At 40.6% G+C, this 18,091-nt stretch overlaps 1 protein-coding gene across 3 annotated transcripts; it reads left to right on the top strand.

Annotated features, from left to right (window-relative positions):
• The first annotated feature begins 229 nt into the window (after positions 1-229).
• On the top strand, positions 230-18,091 carry LOC308077875 (uncharacterized protein). 3 transcript variants are annotated; one of them, XM_080418848.1, is made up of 19 exons: positions 230-498; positions 1,981-2,021; positions 2,736-2,821; positions 2,917-3,093; positions 3,249-3,459; positions 4,166-4,246; positions 5,198-5,367; positions 5,714-6,021; positions 7,316-7,349; positions 8,094-8,177; positions 9,111-9,252; positions 9,923-10,029; positions 11,140-11,379; positions 12,045-12,306; positions 13,440-13,489; positions 14,435-14,575; positions 15,282-15,448; positions 15,914-16,004; positions 16,916-18,091. In XM_080418848.1, exons 1-19 carry the CDS (start codon positions 463-465, stop codon positions 17,008-17,010), a joined length of 2,523 nt encoding a protein of 840 aa, XP_080274974.1. In that variant the 5' UTR covers positions 230-462; the 3' UTR covers positions 17,011-18,091. The 3 variants fall into 3 exon arrangements, with proteins under 3 accessions (XP_080274974.1, XP_080274973.1, XP_080274975.1); XM_080418847.1 differs by having other exon boundaries at positions 13,440-13,507; XM_080418849.1 differs by having other exon boundaries at positions 231-270; positions 13,440-13,507.

Genomic DNA, 18,091 nt, shown 5'->3' with positions numbered 1-18,091 from the left:
GAGGTTAGGTTTAAAGTGCTCATGTGTTAGTTGCTTCTTTTGTGCTTGATTTTTCCTAGACCTGGTTGCTTATTTCTCTCACAAAATTTGGCAACGCTGGATGCGATAACAAAAACTCACAGAAGAAGAAGTTGCAGCAAACAGAAGGTGCCGCTAATCCATCAAAAAGCTGGATGCCAACCGCAGAAAAACAAGAAGAAGAAGCAGCGGCAGTACTGCAGATGAGCGTGGACGGTTCAAAAACAAAACAACCTGTTGAGTTGACGTTAAGTTAGTTTATCTAACACACGATTAACTTAGTTAGGGTTGTTGTTAGCCTTTTTATTAGCGAAGATACTATTAGCGAAAGGCAAGACACACCACCAAGCGAAAAATAAACAAACCGCCTTCGGTTTAAAACCTGTCCCCCCCCCCCGAGGTTTATTAATATAGCTCGAATGGCTAACAACAGCTAGCACAACAATGGAGACCAACACATCCTCATCCACGCCAACTCTGGTAAAGTTAATGTGATGCTATAATGAAAGTTAGATCAGTGGACTTCACTATAGGCCAACAGAGGATTTAACAAGATGCCAGAATTAAACGCGTTAAGAAAATAAGGAAATTCAAGCTTAATCTTAAAATGTTTGATGAATTGAGTACAGAAGGACCCTAATTGAAACAAGCCATTGGCTTTCATGTGTGTTTTTTTTGTGTGTGCAAACTTCTAAAAAAAAGTAACCAATCAATGAATTGAATACACATTACTTAAGTAAAAGTATCAATACTGCAATGTAGAAAAACTCCTTTACAAGTGAAGTCCGGAATTCAAAATTGACTTGAGAAAAAATACAAAAATATTGGTAACAAAATAACTAGTAATTAAAGTTTTTAAATATTTGTAATAAAAGTACAATATTTGTGTGTGTGTAAAAGTCCCTGCTGTGCAGCACTGTCTCATAAGCGTTTGATTAGCGGCCCATGCAGGTGCCAGTATTTGTAATCAGTGAAGCCATTATTGAATTAGTTTCACCTATGCAGTCTTTTCAAGCCTTTTTCCAAGTTAGCAGATAGACACTGTGCGTGCGTCTATGACCGTGTAAGTTTTTTCCATGTGTTGTTTTTCACTGTATTGAAGTGCATATTTCATTTATTAATGAAGAGCAGACAACTTCAGTCATCTACTGACTAGCCTCGATCGCCAGGCTTTTATTTTCCTTCGCGTTTTGCCCAAAACTGACCGATGACCCGGTTTTCAAATTATTGGCTCAGGAATTTGACGAGAAACTCCATGAATTCAAGGCTTCATGTTTGTGTGTAATTGATAGAAAATAATTATTTTTTGGGATGAACTACTCCTTAAGTCCTTTAAATTGTCCCTCCACTCACTGTCATCTGGGGACCCCCAAAAAATTATGTGGGGTCCCGACCCACAGATTGAGAACCACTGCTGTAGACTGATTCAATTTGTGTAACTGCAAGATTATGTTTCCTTTACCATTAGTGTATGTTATAGAAGATCCCTGTTTTAAAGGTGCATATTGCTTATAACTGTACAACTCTGATTGGCGACATAATTAAGGCTTGTTTCAAGTGACTATTCTGACATTTAGTGAATTAACATTTCATAGGTTTTTTTTGATCAATGTAATGTTAAGGGCATTTCTGATGGTTAATTTTCTGTAATTTACTCTCAACTCACAATAAAACCTGTCAATTGGAATCAGCTGCATTTCTCTGACTGTAAATTAGGCCAAGTTTCAGCACGACCAACACATCTATAACAATTGTCATTAACTTTCACAGGGTATATACGTTTTATAGGAGCATGCCATATAATTGATCCTTATTTTTTGGATCATATCCCAGAGTACAGGGAAACTGAGCTTAAAGACCTTGGACACACTGGCTTTTGGAATTATTGATTTTATTGAGAACTAAACTAAGAACTATTAAAAAAAAAAAATGTACTAACTGTTCCATTTCATTGTTTAACAGAAGAGCACCATGGACCTACAATTCTCATCACACAAGGAAAGGTATGCTTGGTGAAAATGACAAGTTTGCTTAAAAGGACATGCCACTCAAATAGAGAATCTAGTAGTACCTGAGATAGACAATGCTACTTTTTGCTCTGAAAAGTATTATTTAAATGAACTCCGCTGTCCCTGTAAACTAATTTAATTTTACATCAATAATTGTCAACTTTAATAATTGTAATGAATAGTACATTTACTCCATGACAACACAATGGTCAGCAGTAGCAGTTAAAGCTTTGTTATCTTCACATCCAGTCATCCCGGTTCTCCATACATCTGGGCCAGCTAGTTGGTACTTTCCTGAGTCCAACCACGTATGTTAATGTGGGACGGCCTCGTGGCCGATGCCTGTGTGTTGGTTCCCAGTTCCCCCAGCACCAATTTGCTGGCTGGCACCTCTTGGATGTCTTTTGGCAGTGTCCTGCTAGTCTCATTCTCCTGGCTGCTTGTTCTTTACCAACTTTTAATCAATGTAATGAATAGTGACCTCGTACATTTATTCCATGGCAACACAACGGGAAGCAGTTAAAGCTTTGTTAGTCTTTGTTTACGCTTTGTAAAAAAATACTGGTCCCATAAAGGATTTAGGATTTTTATCAATTCCGATTCCTTAATTTTCATGGGTACCCGGCAATTTGGATTCGGTTCCTACTTCAAACCGAATTTCGATACCGAACCCTATTGAGAAATGACTTGTTAATGATGTCTTCTCAGCCCATCTTCTACACGAAGGACAGGAGAGCCCACTTTGAAAGGTGGGATAACAGCACATGACATTGATAGGATAATTGATAGTTTGGGTAAGTGTGTGATGAAGTTGAATTACTGGAATTTTCGTAGTTTATTTTATCATACATTTCCCCTGATCGCTGACCCATGCTTTTAATTACATTAGAAGATTCAGACTCGGATAAAAGTGAGGTCCTAGACCTAAGCCTCTCTCCAGTGCTAACGGTAAACCGAGGAGAGATGGAGGCACTGGCACCTGGACGCCTTCATCCAAGTGAAGGATCATCACCTGAATTGTCGGACGTCCTGCAGTCAGCAACACCATCCAGATGCCAGGATATTGGTACGAAAATCACGAAGTACATGGTTGCCTCTGGCTGGGCCTGGACCGTGACAGCCCTACCTCTGGCATTACGAAATATTCAGCTTTGGAAAGTTTCTTGTTGCCATGCTTGCATTTTTAGTCTGTTGTTTTCTTTCCTATTTTTTTCCATGTAGAGAAAGTGGTTAAAGACTCCTCCCTTCCAATCACACCTGTGAAGAGGGGAACGTCATCACAGAGCCCCTGTGCATTTGAAAAGCATCCACCAATTTGGGCATCAAGTCCCGCAAAGTCCCATGTGGGGACATGGGGAGAAGCGGATATCGATCTCTTTGAGGTGGAGGACGAGGAAGAGCCAGAGAGCCTAGTGCAGAAGTCCAACAGAGTGTAAGGCAAACCTTTTCATGTCAAGGACCCTCAAATTATATGTATTTGGCCACGGACCCCCATCTGAAAATATTCTGTGCCAGGGACCCCCAGAAGAAGACTTAAAAACGATTCTAAATTATGCAATATATTCGATATTTCTTTTCCTAATATTTGGAAATGCTGTGAGCTTGTAGATCTGCTATTTTTGAATAGCCAACTTATAAATGGATAAAGTGGTTAAAATGATTGTGATGCTCTGTTAACTACTTTTGCTGGGGACCCCCCCCCCTCAAGGACCCCTGGGGATCCCTGGACCCCACTTTGAGAATCAATGGTGTAAGGAATATTATAAAGCAGTGATTCTCAACTGACCCCCATGATTTGTTAAGATCTGTTATCTCTGGGTCCCCAAGCTACTCCTCAGTGTTATTTTAACTCTGAGAGTGTACAAATGGACATTTGGTTTAATTTGTACACTCTTGGAGTTACAGACCCATAAGGGTCCATTTGGACCCCTGGAGGTCCCTTAACCTGATGTTGAGAACCAGTGTTGTATTGTACATACACTGTAACATGTATGTGTAAGGTAAAACCCATGGAAAGCAGTTTTGAACTTTGTGTTCACGTGGCAGTTAACTTGGGATTGCTCGGATACTGTAAGCAATGGAAATCGTATGGAAATGCACTACGCAGAATGTTCAGTGCTTTCTTTTCCCTTTTTTAGGCTGAACAATTCCGAGGCGGGGTCTTCCATTGAAACTTTCAAGGAAACTCGGTCCCCCTCGATGAAGGCGGCAGCACCACGGTAAGTCCTTTTTTCCCTCCTAATATGATCAGTTTGCTTTTTATTGACGGTCCTTAGCAGCAAAGGTCTGTCTCTTAACCCATCAAGACTGAGGTTTCGATTCTACAAAATATATATTTTTATATACATATTCAAAGATTTGCAAATTTTTTTGAAAAATAGATCTACAAGCTCGTAGCGCGGCAATCGGTGCCGTGCTATGAGCTTGTATATCTGCTATTTTTGAATGGCAAAATAAATCTAAAAATGACACGCAGATGTGTTCCCGATTTTAATGGGTTAAACTGGGAAATAGAAATATTGTTAGCATTTTTTCAAACCTGCACAACAGTGAATGCAACATCGTTGACCAGAGTCCCCTAGCGGTCTATACTAGTCCCCTAGCGGTCTATACTAGTCCCCTAGCGGTCTATACTAGGCCCTCTAGGCCCTCTGATCCTTTCTCTCTACCCCAAATATCTTTGAAAATGGCTGATCTGCGCTACGAAGCATCGTGAGCTTGTAGACTGACTATTTTCACTGAAACTTCACCCCAGAAAAGGCACGCTATTGTTCAAGTAGTTAAAATCTTCAACGCATGAACTCTTATGAGTTCAGAGAGCCACCAGTAGAGGAGCGCTCCCATGTTGAGATGGACACGTCCGCTTTCATGAAGACGCTTGAATTGCACTCTAAACCTACACAGCGAGTTGAAACACCGATTTTTAGCACTTAAATCGTTTGCTACTACTGTGCATCCCTGGTGAAATGTTTCAATTTACCACTTGGGGCCCTATATACTCTGTAAGATGAATAGTGAAAATAGCCAATCTACAAGCTTGGTAGATGGATATGTTTTTCAAAATGTTCATTGTTTTTTTTTGTTTTGTGGATGTCAGTGATGATGTTTTACTTTAAGATACTTAAACCTTGTAAAACACAACTTAATAAGTTTGTAATTCATCTTTATAGGAACAGGGAGTCCTTTGAACGGACAAAGGCTCCAACACCTCCTTTGGAGGAAGATGAGTTCATGGTAGTGGACGAGGACGTCTCTCCCTTTAGTTTCAGCAGAGCCAAGAGCAGCCGGCCCAGACAGAAGCAGGGGACAAGCTCCGCTTCAGAGGACCAAGGATCAACAGGTAGGGCTGCTGGCAATTAACCGAAAATATATCAGCAGGTTTTGTTTTTTTATATTCCAATAAATTGATTAGTAACCACTTAAAGCTGTAGTTCACCCAAAACATTTCTTATTTTCTATCAATTACACACCCCATGAAGCCTTGAATTCATGGAGATTGTTTTTGTCGCATTCCTGTCCAATTCCAGTCAATAATTTGACCAGGTGGCTGCACACTCAGTAGGAGACGAGACTTCAGACTTCTTATTGGCTTAGGAATGCGACAAAAACAAAATATTCTCCATTGAAAACGAGTAATGTTTTGGTTGAACTACTCCTTTAACGCTGTATTATTCTGCGTTGTACAGGCAAGGAAGGTAAGGGTTCCAAAGTCTCTCCAACAGAGGAGGAAGGAGACTCTGGGGACACAGGGAAGCGTCAGACTGCTTCTCTGCGAAGACGGCAGAAGAAGACCACTTCCTCACAGAGCTCCACTGAGGCTGAGTCCGAGAACTCACCTGTGAAGAAGGGTTCCTCACAGAGCCCCAGCAAAGCTGCATCCAGGAGCACACCTGTGAAGAAGGGTTCCTCACAGAGCCCCAGCAAAGCTACATCCAGGAGTACACCTGTAAAGAAGGGTTCCTCACAGACGTCCAAAAAGTATCCTAAGAGAAAGGTGACGAAATCTGACAATGAGCTTGATGGCAGATAGCAGATATACAAGCTCATAGCACGGCACCGAGTGCCGCGCTATGAGCTTGATCTGCTATTTTCTTTTTAATCGTGGAAAGTTTGTGCAAATCTTTGAATATATATATTTTTAAACTAACATTTTTAACAAATCTTTGCTTCTGGGGGATTCTACAAATGTCTTCTAAATCCTAACCGTTTTTTGAAAAAACTTATGTTGCTGTAATAACAGTGGTTCTCAAACTTTTACATGTCATGGACCCCCAAAATGCATTTGGCTGCGGACACCCATCTTAAAATATTTTGTTCCAGGACCCCCCAGAAGCAAAGATTTGAGTTTTTGCTTAAAAAATATAGATATATTCAAAGATTTGCGCAAAACGTTCAAGAGTTTCCCAAAAAATAGCAGATCTACAAGCTCATAGCGCGGCACTCGGTGCTGCGCTATGAGCTTGTAGATCTGCTATTTTTGAATAGCCCAAATAAATCTAAAAATGACAGATGCGTTCCCGGTCTAAAAGGGTTAAATAAAAACGAAAGGTCCTTGCACACGAGAAGCGAGGCGATACGAAAATGCGTCTGCCGACTGTTACACTACTTAACTATTAATTTGGTGATGCCAATTTAAATTCATCGCACAAACTAAGCACTCGTGGTGTGTACGGACCATAACCACTTAAAGCCATGTTTTACACCTCGGTGTTGTGTATGACGGCACCTCACAACGTGCAACGTGTTGGGGGGCTTGTCAAGCTTGAAAATGAGGCTAATAAAGCCCTATTCTCCACTAGAGCTGTATTCTCTAGATTCCTTTTCCATTAGTTGTTAAATCGAGAAACCGGTTTAAAACTTATTTTAATTAAAATTGAAATTGACTAAATAAAATGGTCTGATTAACCACTTAAGTCATATTTCAGTCTTATACACATGGCTTAAAGTCATTTTTTATTATGCTTTTCAACTTTCATGAATCCCTAATGTTCTCAGGTATTTCAGAAGCATCTTCCATGACACCCTAATGGTCTCGGAAAGCAAAGGTTGAAGCCTCAATCTTCAGTTTCTTCAACTGCTTGGCTTTATTATGTAGAACGACAAGAACATGGGTTCAGAATATATCCATTCTACAAGCTCACATATGCATCGCATTGCAATGTGTTGTGAGCTTGTACATGGATCTGCTGTCTTTCCAAAATCGGTTTGATTCTAATCGATTTCTCGATAATATTTGTTTCAATCAATTAGTTTGATTAACGGTTGCATCCCTATTCTCCACTCAACAGGACCGCTCTGAAGAAGAGAAGGATGAGAGTTCAGGTAGGTTCCCCTCCTAATTTGTGTGGTATCCAATGGCTCTTTTCCATCACAAGAACTAAAGGGGATGTTTCACTTTCAAACATGTTTGGGGTCATTTTAACATCTATTCTGGCTTTTGTGTGCAACCCAGACCAGGAAGCGGGGTGTCTGATAAAATTATTTTCAAATATTTAAATCTAACCTAAAAAGTGTTGTTCACAAAAGCCAGAGTAGATGTTAAAATGACCCCAAACATATTTGAAAGTGAAATATCCCATTATGGCCAATCCTTCTGACGTCAGAAGGATTGGCCCTCCGGTTCGGAAAAGCTTCCCTTATAAGTTACAGTTCGGAGAAGAAGTGCACATCTGGAAGTGCACGTGTTCCGAGGACAAGTTCTGGGACTGGCCCTTCCGAAGCTGGCAATGACGTCAATTTGTCAATTTGTAGTTGTATCACCTCCCTTTCTGAAGGAAATTTCGGAGGGTCTGAACTAAGTAGTTTGGTAAAGCCTGATCCATTCGTCGCGCCACGGTTGTTGCATGCCAAGAATTGTAGACCTCTACAAGCTTGAGCTCTAAACACATCACAAGTTTTGAACTTGTAGATCTGCTATTTTTTAATTGAATCCCGAAAAATAACAGGTTGGGACACATACTGTATGAGATTTCCACCTGACGGCAACTATATCAAAAACGTATGCGAATCCCTGGTTAAGTAACATCTTATGAGCCTCAGGGATGTTTTTGCCTTTTTATCCCACAGAGGAGGGCATCGGAAAGGCTACCAGCAGAAAGACCAGGCAGATCACCTCCAGCTCTGATGAAAGAAATTCCTCTCCAGACAAAGGTTATTATAGTTTTGCATTTTTGTTTCGTTATTTCATTTTGCCCTTTTGTTTTCAATTTAGTTTTCATTTGTTTTGGATGTGGGTTTGATAGTTTTGTTCTGTTCTTACTTTTGAAAAAAAGCTTTGTTTTAGTTTTTGTAATGTAATCGTGCGAGTTTAAAACAAAAAAACTGCGAAAATAGCCAATCTACAAGCTTGCAATGCGACCAGATTTTCCCTATTTTAGAAAATGTTTGACAATTTTCTCAACAGGGCTTGAAACTGGCACAGCAAAAAAACTATTAGAAGATCAGATTTAATATCCACCCAAAATACTGATCTATTAAATATTGACAAAGACTAAAACTAAGGACATTTTCTCTATGATTTCAGTTAGCTAGTTTTATTAACGCATGCAGTTATAGTTTTTTTGGAAAAGGAGATTTTTGGTCAGTAACCATATTAATTTGTTTTAATTTTCAATTATAGTTTTTATTTTGTTGTTTTTAGTTAAAGCTGCCATCTGTAACTTTCCTGTTCTACCCCGGATTCGAACCCTGGTCTCCTGTGCTGACATATTTACCACTGAGCTAATGGAGCCTGCCTGCTTGCTCTGGGTAGAATTGTAGTTTTGACCTGCTAGGCAGTACCACTTGGCAAATGCAGAACGTCCTGTTTCACAAGTTGTATGTCTAAAATAAAAATCCTTTGAAAATAGCAGATCTACAAGCTAATAATCAATATCTGCAAAAGTAACTAGTAACTAAAGTTTTCAAATAATTGTAGTGGAGTAAAAGTACAATATTTTCCTTTTTAAGATGTAGTGGAGTAGAAATAAAAGTATTGAATTGGAAATACTAAAATAAAACTACCTAAAAATTGTACAGTACTTGAGTAAATGTACTTTCTGTTACTTTCCACCACTGCTTTTAACTATAATCACTATCCTTCAGACTCTGTGGGGGTGTCAGGGAAAAGGCAGAGGAAGCCGCCTGGAGAGTGGTGGCTGAGCCATGGGCTCGAGGTGGAGGAGGAGGAACCACAGGACGCAGAAGACCTCCCCACGTCTGGCAAGAAGACCAAGCCGAGCCCCAGGTAGGCCTGTCGCAATTATTACATCATCGCTAGATGACTGCAATTATTTGAGATAGAAGGAAGGGAACACTGTATCTCAGCTCTCAGTAGAACATGTACGAAACGTTGTCAACAAACGTTTGTGTGCGAACTTCCCTTCCTCCTTCTCCAATGTACGTATTCAGCACCTGAAATGTTTTTGTTGAGATGTTCGTGCTTCCCTTTGGGACTATGTTTCAATTATTTGAGAATCATTTTAGCACCATCGTTTCCATGTCGGAAACGAGGACCACAATGAAAATAAGACACCGCTTCGTTGTGTTTTTATCCTTGACGTTTCCTAGAGAAGCATTTAAAGTGCGTTTTTATTTTAATCATGATGTCTTAAAGCTAAACATAAAAAAAAGAAAATGTTGGAAATGGCTCATCTACAAGCTCACAACACATTATTTTGAAAGTATATAGTTATTAAATATGTCAGTCATTTCTCTGTATATTAATTTCTCTGTATATTTAAATTAATTTTCATTGCCCCATGCAATTTGTTTTACGAAGCCTAAAAGCCAAACAGACTTTTTGTATTCATTCATTGTTCCAATATTCAACGCCAATTTCTTTAAAATTGAAATCATTAATCGCAAAAAATGGTGTGACAATTTATTGTCAAGTAAAAGTTTGATTGTTGTGACAGAACAAAGCAGAGCCCCAGCAAGATGCCCAAAAGAACACGAGAACGTCCCAGTCGAGCAGCTGGAGATGTTGAGGTGGGGGCAACTAAGAAGCAGTCTGGGCAGAAAGGTAAGGTCTAGAACAGTGGATCTCTACCTGTGGGTCGTGGATCAATTTCCGCTGGTCACGAGTGAATATCCTTTTTATTTTTTGGTTCCAAAATGTAATTATTTGTAATTAATTAAATATGTAATAACATTTTCTAAAGATTTCCACAAAAAAAATCACAAACTGAAAACAAATTCTAAATGTTTTTAAAAAGAATTTCATTAACACATCCACCGCCAGAGGTTAATCTCATAATGTACTCACCAGTGCCAAGGTGTTTTTGTTGTTTTTTTGTTTTTTTCATGTCGCCATAGATCTTGTTAAAATCCTTAAGATTGAGCCGTGAACTGTCTGTTTACATCCGCGAGATCTCCTTGTATCTCCCAGTGAAAACCACGTGTCAAACGGGGCATCCATGTTTGAGTTAGAGCGGATTACGTTAAACAGTGAAATGCGAGGAGAAAAAACTACAGGAAGAGAATTGAGTTTCAGTTTCGTCTGTAGAATGGGAGCGGGCGTGATCGTCGAAACCGGATCCCAAATAATTCTATTTCCTGTCATCAAACCGGAAACGGAAGTGGATCAAAAAAAATCCGAAAGTGCACCCGGACCGCGCATGCGCGAAAAGACCGCAGCCCGTAGGACTACGGGCTCGGCGCTTAACCGTTGGATTTAACGGCCCGTAGAACTACGGGCCCGGCGGTAAAGGTGTTAATGAACAAAACATCTATGAAATTCCCTAAATCAGAAAAAAATAGTTTAAGAAGTAGTGAAAATGGCAGATCTGCAAGCTCGAAACGCGGCGCGAAGCGACTCGTTTCGCGCCGCTCGTTGCACACTCTCAGAGTTACAGACACGTAAGGGTCCATCTGTTTCCTGACTATAAATCATTTAGCTGTGGACTCCCTGCTAATACTTTTTTCCCCCCCAATGTCAATACGTTGATATTTAACGCGTGATAAAAGAAAACGCACCTATTCAACTAATCGAAAAAGTAATCGATAGAGTAATTAATGACAAAGAAAATAATCGTTGCAGCCCTAATTTACTGTACTCTATTTTCAGTTGTATCATGAGGAATCGGGATAATTCAATTAATAACCGATTGATTGTGTCTGATGACTTTTACAGGAGACGGGAGCCCTGAAAACGGCAACATGGCAATCTCGCCAAAGCCACAGCGAGGAGCCCCTGAGCCCCCGCTGAAAGGGAAGCTCGCTTCGACTCCAAAGGCTGTCAGGAGCTCTTTTTTGGCGGAAGTTATGGGCAGCAGTCCCAGCATGGGCAGCGCCACAAACAAACGTCACAAAATAGAGGATGACACATCGTTCCCTGTCGAGGAGGAGCAGGCTTCGCCGCCCAGCGATTTCTGTGAGTATCCAGCTTTAGAAGATATAGGTCTGCCTAATAGCAATTATTTGAGATAATCGCAATTCTAAATTAATCTGTTGGAAAAACTGTGGATATTGTCGATGTTGGAACATGTAGGCATTACTGTCTACACATCCATTTCATTACATAGCTAGTACACAGTGACAGTAGGTTTTAGGCTACTTGACACTGCAGCAGAAATGGACAGAACTGTTTGTCTCCCGAGTCAGCCGGACAAACCCACCACAGTGACTCTGTTGGAGTCCAGCAGGAGCCCCCAAGGACTGGAACTGCTCAGTTCCTACCAGACCAATAGAGTAGGAGATCCTATGGACCTGATAGCTCTTGCAACACAATATATTGTGTTGCAAGAGCTATCAGGTCCAAGCTTATATTATTTTGGCTATTACTGCTATTTTTAGTATATATTTATTTGCATGGCCTGTTTTTCCCATCGTACATTAAATATTTTGACTATTGCTACCAGTCATTGTCAACCATTTCTTGTGTATTTAACTTATTTGTCATATCTGCCATGTGCAATTTTGTTTAGGAAGCCTAAACGCCAAACGGAAATTCCCAATGTCAAAAACACAATTGAGTCGTTAATCGCAATTACTTGCACGCCAATTAATCGTCAACTGAAAATGTCCTGATCGTCACAGCCCTGTCCTTGGAAGACGATGCCAGCGATTCCGTTGAGGATCCGGCTGTGGAAGATGCTGCCAGCGATTCCGTTGAGGATCCGGCTGTGGAAGATGCAGCCGGCGATTCCGTTGAGGATCCGGCTGTGGAAGATGCAGCCGGTGATTCCGTTGAACAGTCGCCTGTAAAAGAAGCAGCCTCAGTCGTTGCAGAAACCTCTGTACGATCCTGGTCCTCCAAAGGCTTCAGCTTCCCAAGCAGAAATCGGCCCTCTGATGACAAGTAAGGAACTCTTACTCCTCGTAAGCTCATGGATTAAAGTTGTCATTCGCCACGACTGATTCTTTCAGTCCATAGTCCCCAGCATGTCTTCTATGAGCATGTTACGCAGTGAAAGTAGCCCATTGTAGATGGGCTATTTTGGGTTATTTTTTTTAAGATTATAGCATTTGAAGTAGTCAAACAATGTGTGCAGAAGCATCTTCCATAAAACCCTAATGGTCTGGGATATTTCATCAAATCAAATGTTAAAACTTCAATCTGTGATTTATTCACCTGATTGGCAGTACGTAGAACAGCAGGAACAATATTACTAAAACATACTAATTTTACATATGGTGTTGATGGAAGTTGAGTGTGGCCCAGCAATAAACAATTGTATTTAACCTAAACATAACTAAAAACGTAGCACTTCCAAAGGTTAATATGAGCATCAAAACTATATTTTAAATATTTTTATTAGCACATTCCATACATTCCATAGGGCTGGACCACACTTGGACAAATTAAATCATCAACTTGCGACCGGTGTTGTCCCCCTTGAGTTAAAAGATGAACCATTTCTAAAATATTTAAGGTGTTTTTCATTCTTAATTTTTGTTATAGAGGTCAATTATAATGTATTGGGGCTTATTAGTCAGGGATCCTTTTAACAACTTACAAGTGTATGCGTACATGCGGGGTGGTCTCAGCTTTTATCGGATGTAATAAGAGGGGCTCCAAGGGAAAAAGGATAATTGATTGAGGTCATGTGATCAGTGACACACGCAGGGTCTACTTTTGACTGAGGGGGCGGAGCCAAAAGTACACCCTGCGTATGTCACTGATCACATAACCTCAATCAATTATCCTTTTCTAGGCAACACAGAAGGGGGGGCTTTTTTCTTATTTCCACACAACAGCTCTAAGGTGTATTAAAGACCTAGTTCAATGTTGAAAATGAGTGGTCTTCCCCTTAAGTCCCATTCATACCAAGCACAATGACCATAATGATATGAACTATCATTAACGACCATTTTGATGGAATTTATGCGGCCCACCATAGAAAGAGGAAGGGTCCTACAAAAGGTTTTTGTAAAAAGCTGTATTTAATTGTGTTGACAAATTTTTGTTTCTTTTCTTTTTTTCCTCCACAGGTCCCAAGGCTTCGTAAGCGGACCGTCCTCTATTCTTGAACTGGACACTCGTGAGGAAGAGGACGCATGTACGTATTAAAGCAGGGGTTCTCAATCTTATCAGGCCACGACCCCCCCAAAATGATCATAAGTGAACCCCCCCCCCACCCTGACACTTAGTTGAGTTGTAGGAGTTGAGGCATTACATTTCGTTTGATTCGGTTGGACAGATAAATATTGTGAAAATGGAAGCTCTTAAAGCTTAGGAGGCATTGTGAGCTTGTTGAAAAAAAAATAAGGCCTATTTCTTACGTAATATATTTTTTAGAGGTATTAACACATTCCACGCAATGTGTTAAAAAACCTCTTAATTTTTTTTAAATTGTCACTTTAGAAATGTGCAGATACCCTGTATACACTTATACTCTATGTGGGTTTGTTTACTGTTGAGTGAACAATGTTGCATATTAAAGGAGAATACCGGACAAATTAAGTGTTGTCTTTGATGTCTCGTTACTCACCTATTGACGTGAAAAGTGGCGTTCTTTTTTTCCATCGATTCCCCTGTCGTCATTTTTTAAACCCCCTCCGTTGTCATAATGGGAGCGCGTGGGTTAGGGAGATTCGTCTATTATAACCGATGCAAAGTTGTTTTTTTCTCTACTGCTAGTCATTGTGGAGTCTCATGATAGTCAAACATGAGAGTAGCTAGCCTGAGAGGCTAGCACTTTTCACGTCAATAGGTGAGTAACGAGACATCAAAGACAACACTTAATTTGTCCGGTATTCTCCTTTAAGCAAATCATCTACCCCCCCCCCCCCCCCAAAAAAACATTTCTTACATTTGGCGACCCCCCCCCCCCCTCTCCCAGTTTGAGAACCAATGGTCTACTGTATTAAAGGACCACTTCACCCATTTATTCATATAATTGGTCCTCACTAACGCTCATTATAATATGATTACCTATGGCCTCATGTGTCATTGAACACTGTTTGTTTGTTTTGTTTTCTTTCAGTTCTTCCATCATCGAGCGTCCGTTCAGTGCTGTCCGCCACAGAGATGTGTGCGCTCCCTCTGGCTCCAGTGTCCCTGGAGGCCCGTGATGAGGAAGGCCTCACGGCCTGGTTGAACACGCTCAGGCCTGCCCCTGTCAACGGTAAGAACACAGTGGCAATGAGCAGTGGTTCTCAAGTGGCTCCCAGGGGTCCTGGGAACCAGCCAGATTTGTTAATATAGCGTCACAATCATTTTAACCTTTTATACTTTGGCTGTTCAAAAATAGCAGATATACCATACGAGCTTGTAGATATGCTATTTTTGAGTGATTTCGATGTCATCACGGCCTGCCAAAAATACATTTTAGCCAACTAAATCAACTGTAGATTTAGTTGACTAAAATCTTACGATATTTATTCCACTAAAACTAGACTAAAAGTAAATCATTTCAGGTGACTAAAATATAACTAAAACTAAACAGAATTCTATTTAAAAGACTTAAATCAAGATTTGCTGTCAAAATCAACACTGCTGTCAAGTCTATGAAGTGATCTATGAAAAGGTTTAGTCACGTACACAAGAAAAGTGTCTTGAATTGGGCCAGCTGTTGGCTAGATTAGCTCCACACACACACACACACACACACACACACACACACACACACACACACACACACACACACACACACACACACACACACTCATTCATTTAGTTGGCCTCCTAGAGACCCACACCGCGGCACTCGGTGCCGCGCTATGAGCTTGTATATCTGCTATTTTTTGAATAGCCAAAGAAATCTAAAATGACACGGATGCGTTCCAGGTCTTAATGGGTTAAATGGTTTCTCTGTTGGTCTCGTGCTATAGGTCTAGGACCAGGATCCATCACTCCAGATGACTTCCAGTGGTTTTCCCACCGAGGAAAAGTCCTGGGGATCTGCACCGACATTCTGCACGACCACTGTTGTGTGGGGAAGGTGTTGCTGGGCTCCAACATGCTTAAGCCTCTCTGGGTGGATCACAGTGCCACAACCGTAAGAAGACTCATTTGTTTTTACTACTGTACATGCAGTATACATCCATTGGTTCTCAACGTGGGGTCTTCTTGATACTTAAAGGGATAGTTCACCCAAAAAATTACTTATTTTCTATCAATTACACACCTCATGAAGCCTTGAATTCATGGAGGAGTTTTTGTTTTTGTTGCATTCCTAAGCCAATAACTTGATGACCGGCGGAAAGATGCTAATGTATTCGATAGGACACTCAAAGTTGACACTTTGAGTCTCCTACTGGAGCCGCCGCCGGTCATGAAAATATTGGCCTAGGAATGCGACAAAAACAAAAAAATCTCCATGAATTCAAGTCTCCATGGGGTGTGTAATCGATAGAAAAAGTCATTTTGGGGGTGAACTATCCTTATCCTTTTAGTTATGTTGTACCTTTTCTATATGTATATTTCTGACTCTGCCTACTTTGTCTAACCTTGTGCATTAAAGGTTTACCACGTTCTGACGAGCTGTGTGGCATTGACCATCGACTGTAAGACCTCCCATTACAACACAGGACGGTCGTTCATAGTGCCATGTGGTAAGCATTCGACAAGAAACGGTACCACAGTAGTTGGATATCGTCGCTGTCAGGCTGAATGCTTGTATATCTGCATTATTCCAACCAACTTTTTTTTTCTTTTTCGTAAATTAATGCCCTATGTTGTCGTACAACAGCGTCTCTCAAAAGTAGCAAAAAAACGGCAGATCTGCAGGCTCACTCCGTGTCACATCACAACGTGTTTTCAGCTTGTAGATCTGCTACTTTTGAAAGATGTTTATGGTGAAAGTCAAAGTGGTTAAAGGAAATGTTCACCCCAAAACATTACTTGTTTTCTATCAATTACACTTTTTGTCGCATTCCTGTGACAATAATTTGATGACCGGCGGAGACTCAAAGAGTCTCCTAATGAGTCTGCTATTGACTGATGACCCGGTCATGAAATTATTGGCTTAGAAATGCGACAAACTAAATAATCTCCATGAATTCAAGACTTGATGGGGTGTGTAATTTTTTGGGAGGTGAACTGCTCCTTAAAGGGATACTTCACTCTCGGGCCGGGGACACATTTAAAAAAAATATTAAAAATAAATGAAAAAAGTTATGGAAAATTCATGGCCCCCTCACGCATTAGTAGGACACTCTAATGCGTGAGGGGGCCATGAATTTTCCATAACTTTTTTCATTTATTTTTAATATTTTTTTTAAATGTGTCCCCGGCCCGAGAGTGAAGTATCCCTTTAAGTGTGTCTGTGGCTTTGATAAATAACAAATGGGAAAAGAAATGCCAACGAGCTTGTGAATAATAACTGCAATGGATCTATTGGAACATGGATTATTTTGATCAGTTTCCTATAAACGTAACCGTTGGTCATACTGAACAAAGTTTGTGACACAAGGATTGCGTTGTTTTCTAATTAGTTCCTTATTGTGTTGGTCTGTTCACACAGGACATGCCCACAGTGTAAAGAACCTGTGTGAGGAGCCTGCGGTGCTGTTTTACACCCGCATGCTGGCACCAGGACCAGATACGGAGGATCAGTGAGGACCCCTTCTCCTCATACTGGACCCCTTCTCCTACTGGACATTTTGTTGCTGTTTGCAGAAACCTCTTATATCCATTTCTAACTTTTTGTAGGGGGGGGGCGGGTTTCCCTGTAAATTAACGCCCTACATGATCATGCCACAGCGTGTCACAAAAGTATCAGCAGTAGCAGGCCCACAAGCGCATTGAGCTTGTAGATCTGCTACTGCTGCTATTTTTGAATTTGAGTCCTGAAAGTAACAGTTTTGGACATAAAGAGGTTTCCAACCGACAGACATTTTCTTTGTACATTCAGTTATCTTTTTACTTTATGGCGTGGCTCCTATGGGGCTGGCTGTATAGCAGAGGGTCTGACGGTGGTTCTCAACCTGTAGGGCAGGGACCACTTGTGGGCCGCGAGAGTGTTGCAAGTGGGTCCCAAAACAATTGGCGCACAACTGAGATTTTTTTGTCTTTTCTTTAAAACCTGGAACAAACGATGTATACTTTATGTTCTCATATAGATAGATATAGATCGATCGATAGGAACATGTAGTATACTGCGTTTGTTCCAGTGATCCGATTGATTCATTATTAAAATAAACATTCTCTGAAAATGCAGGCGGCCCACCTATCTGACCACCATCTGACCCCCACCGGGTTAACTGGTCAGATGGTCGGGCCGCAAACACGTCTGAGACTTTTAAAGTGGGCCCTGATGGAGAAAAGGTTGAGAACCACTGTGTTTAAGTAGACCCCGTCTCAGAAACCAACCTCATGTCTGAACACTTCTGAGAAGGTTGTTGCTGCATCGCTCGTTCACTTGTTATTGTTAAATTGGATTTTTGTTTATTTATTTGGGCTACAGGTTACAGCCCGTTAGACCAGATGACGCCATCCGTGCTCAAATTTGTTCGGTCCGTTATTTGAGTTCGTTAAGTTCCAAATCTTTTGTCATTTCTATACGGTCGGATGTATATAGAAATGTTTCTTATTTTTGTCATACAAGATTGCCACTGTGATGCCTGTTTATTTTTGAGCGTCTGTTTATTCTTTATTACTTATTTTTTTGTATTTCTAATTAAAGTGTTCAATACTTTTG

This window comes from Gymnoscopelus braueri (assembly GCF_963280865.1).
Source record: "Gymnoscopelus braueri genome assembly, chromosome: 22".
In the NCBI taxonomy this organism is placed as follows: Eukaryota; Metazoa; Chordata; class Actinopteri; order Myctophiformes; family Myctophidae; genus Gymnoscopelus; species Gymnoscopelus braueri.
Note: the sequence above shows the minus strand (reverse complement) of the source record. Positions and strands in the feature narration are given on the sequence as shown.

Coding starts and splice junctions, on each gene's coding strand:
- LOC308077875 (XM_080418847.1), top strand. CDS start 463: ATGGAGACCAACACATCCTCATCCACGCCAACTCTG. Junction 4,247..5,197: donor ATGAAGGCGGCAGCACCACG/GTAAGTCCTTTT, acceptor TCATCTTTATAG/GAACAGGGAGTCCTTTGAAC. Junction 8,178..9,110: donor AAATTCCTCTCCAGACAAAG/GTTATTATAGTT, acceptor ACTATCCTTCAG/ACTCTGTGGGGGTGTCAGGG.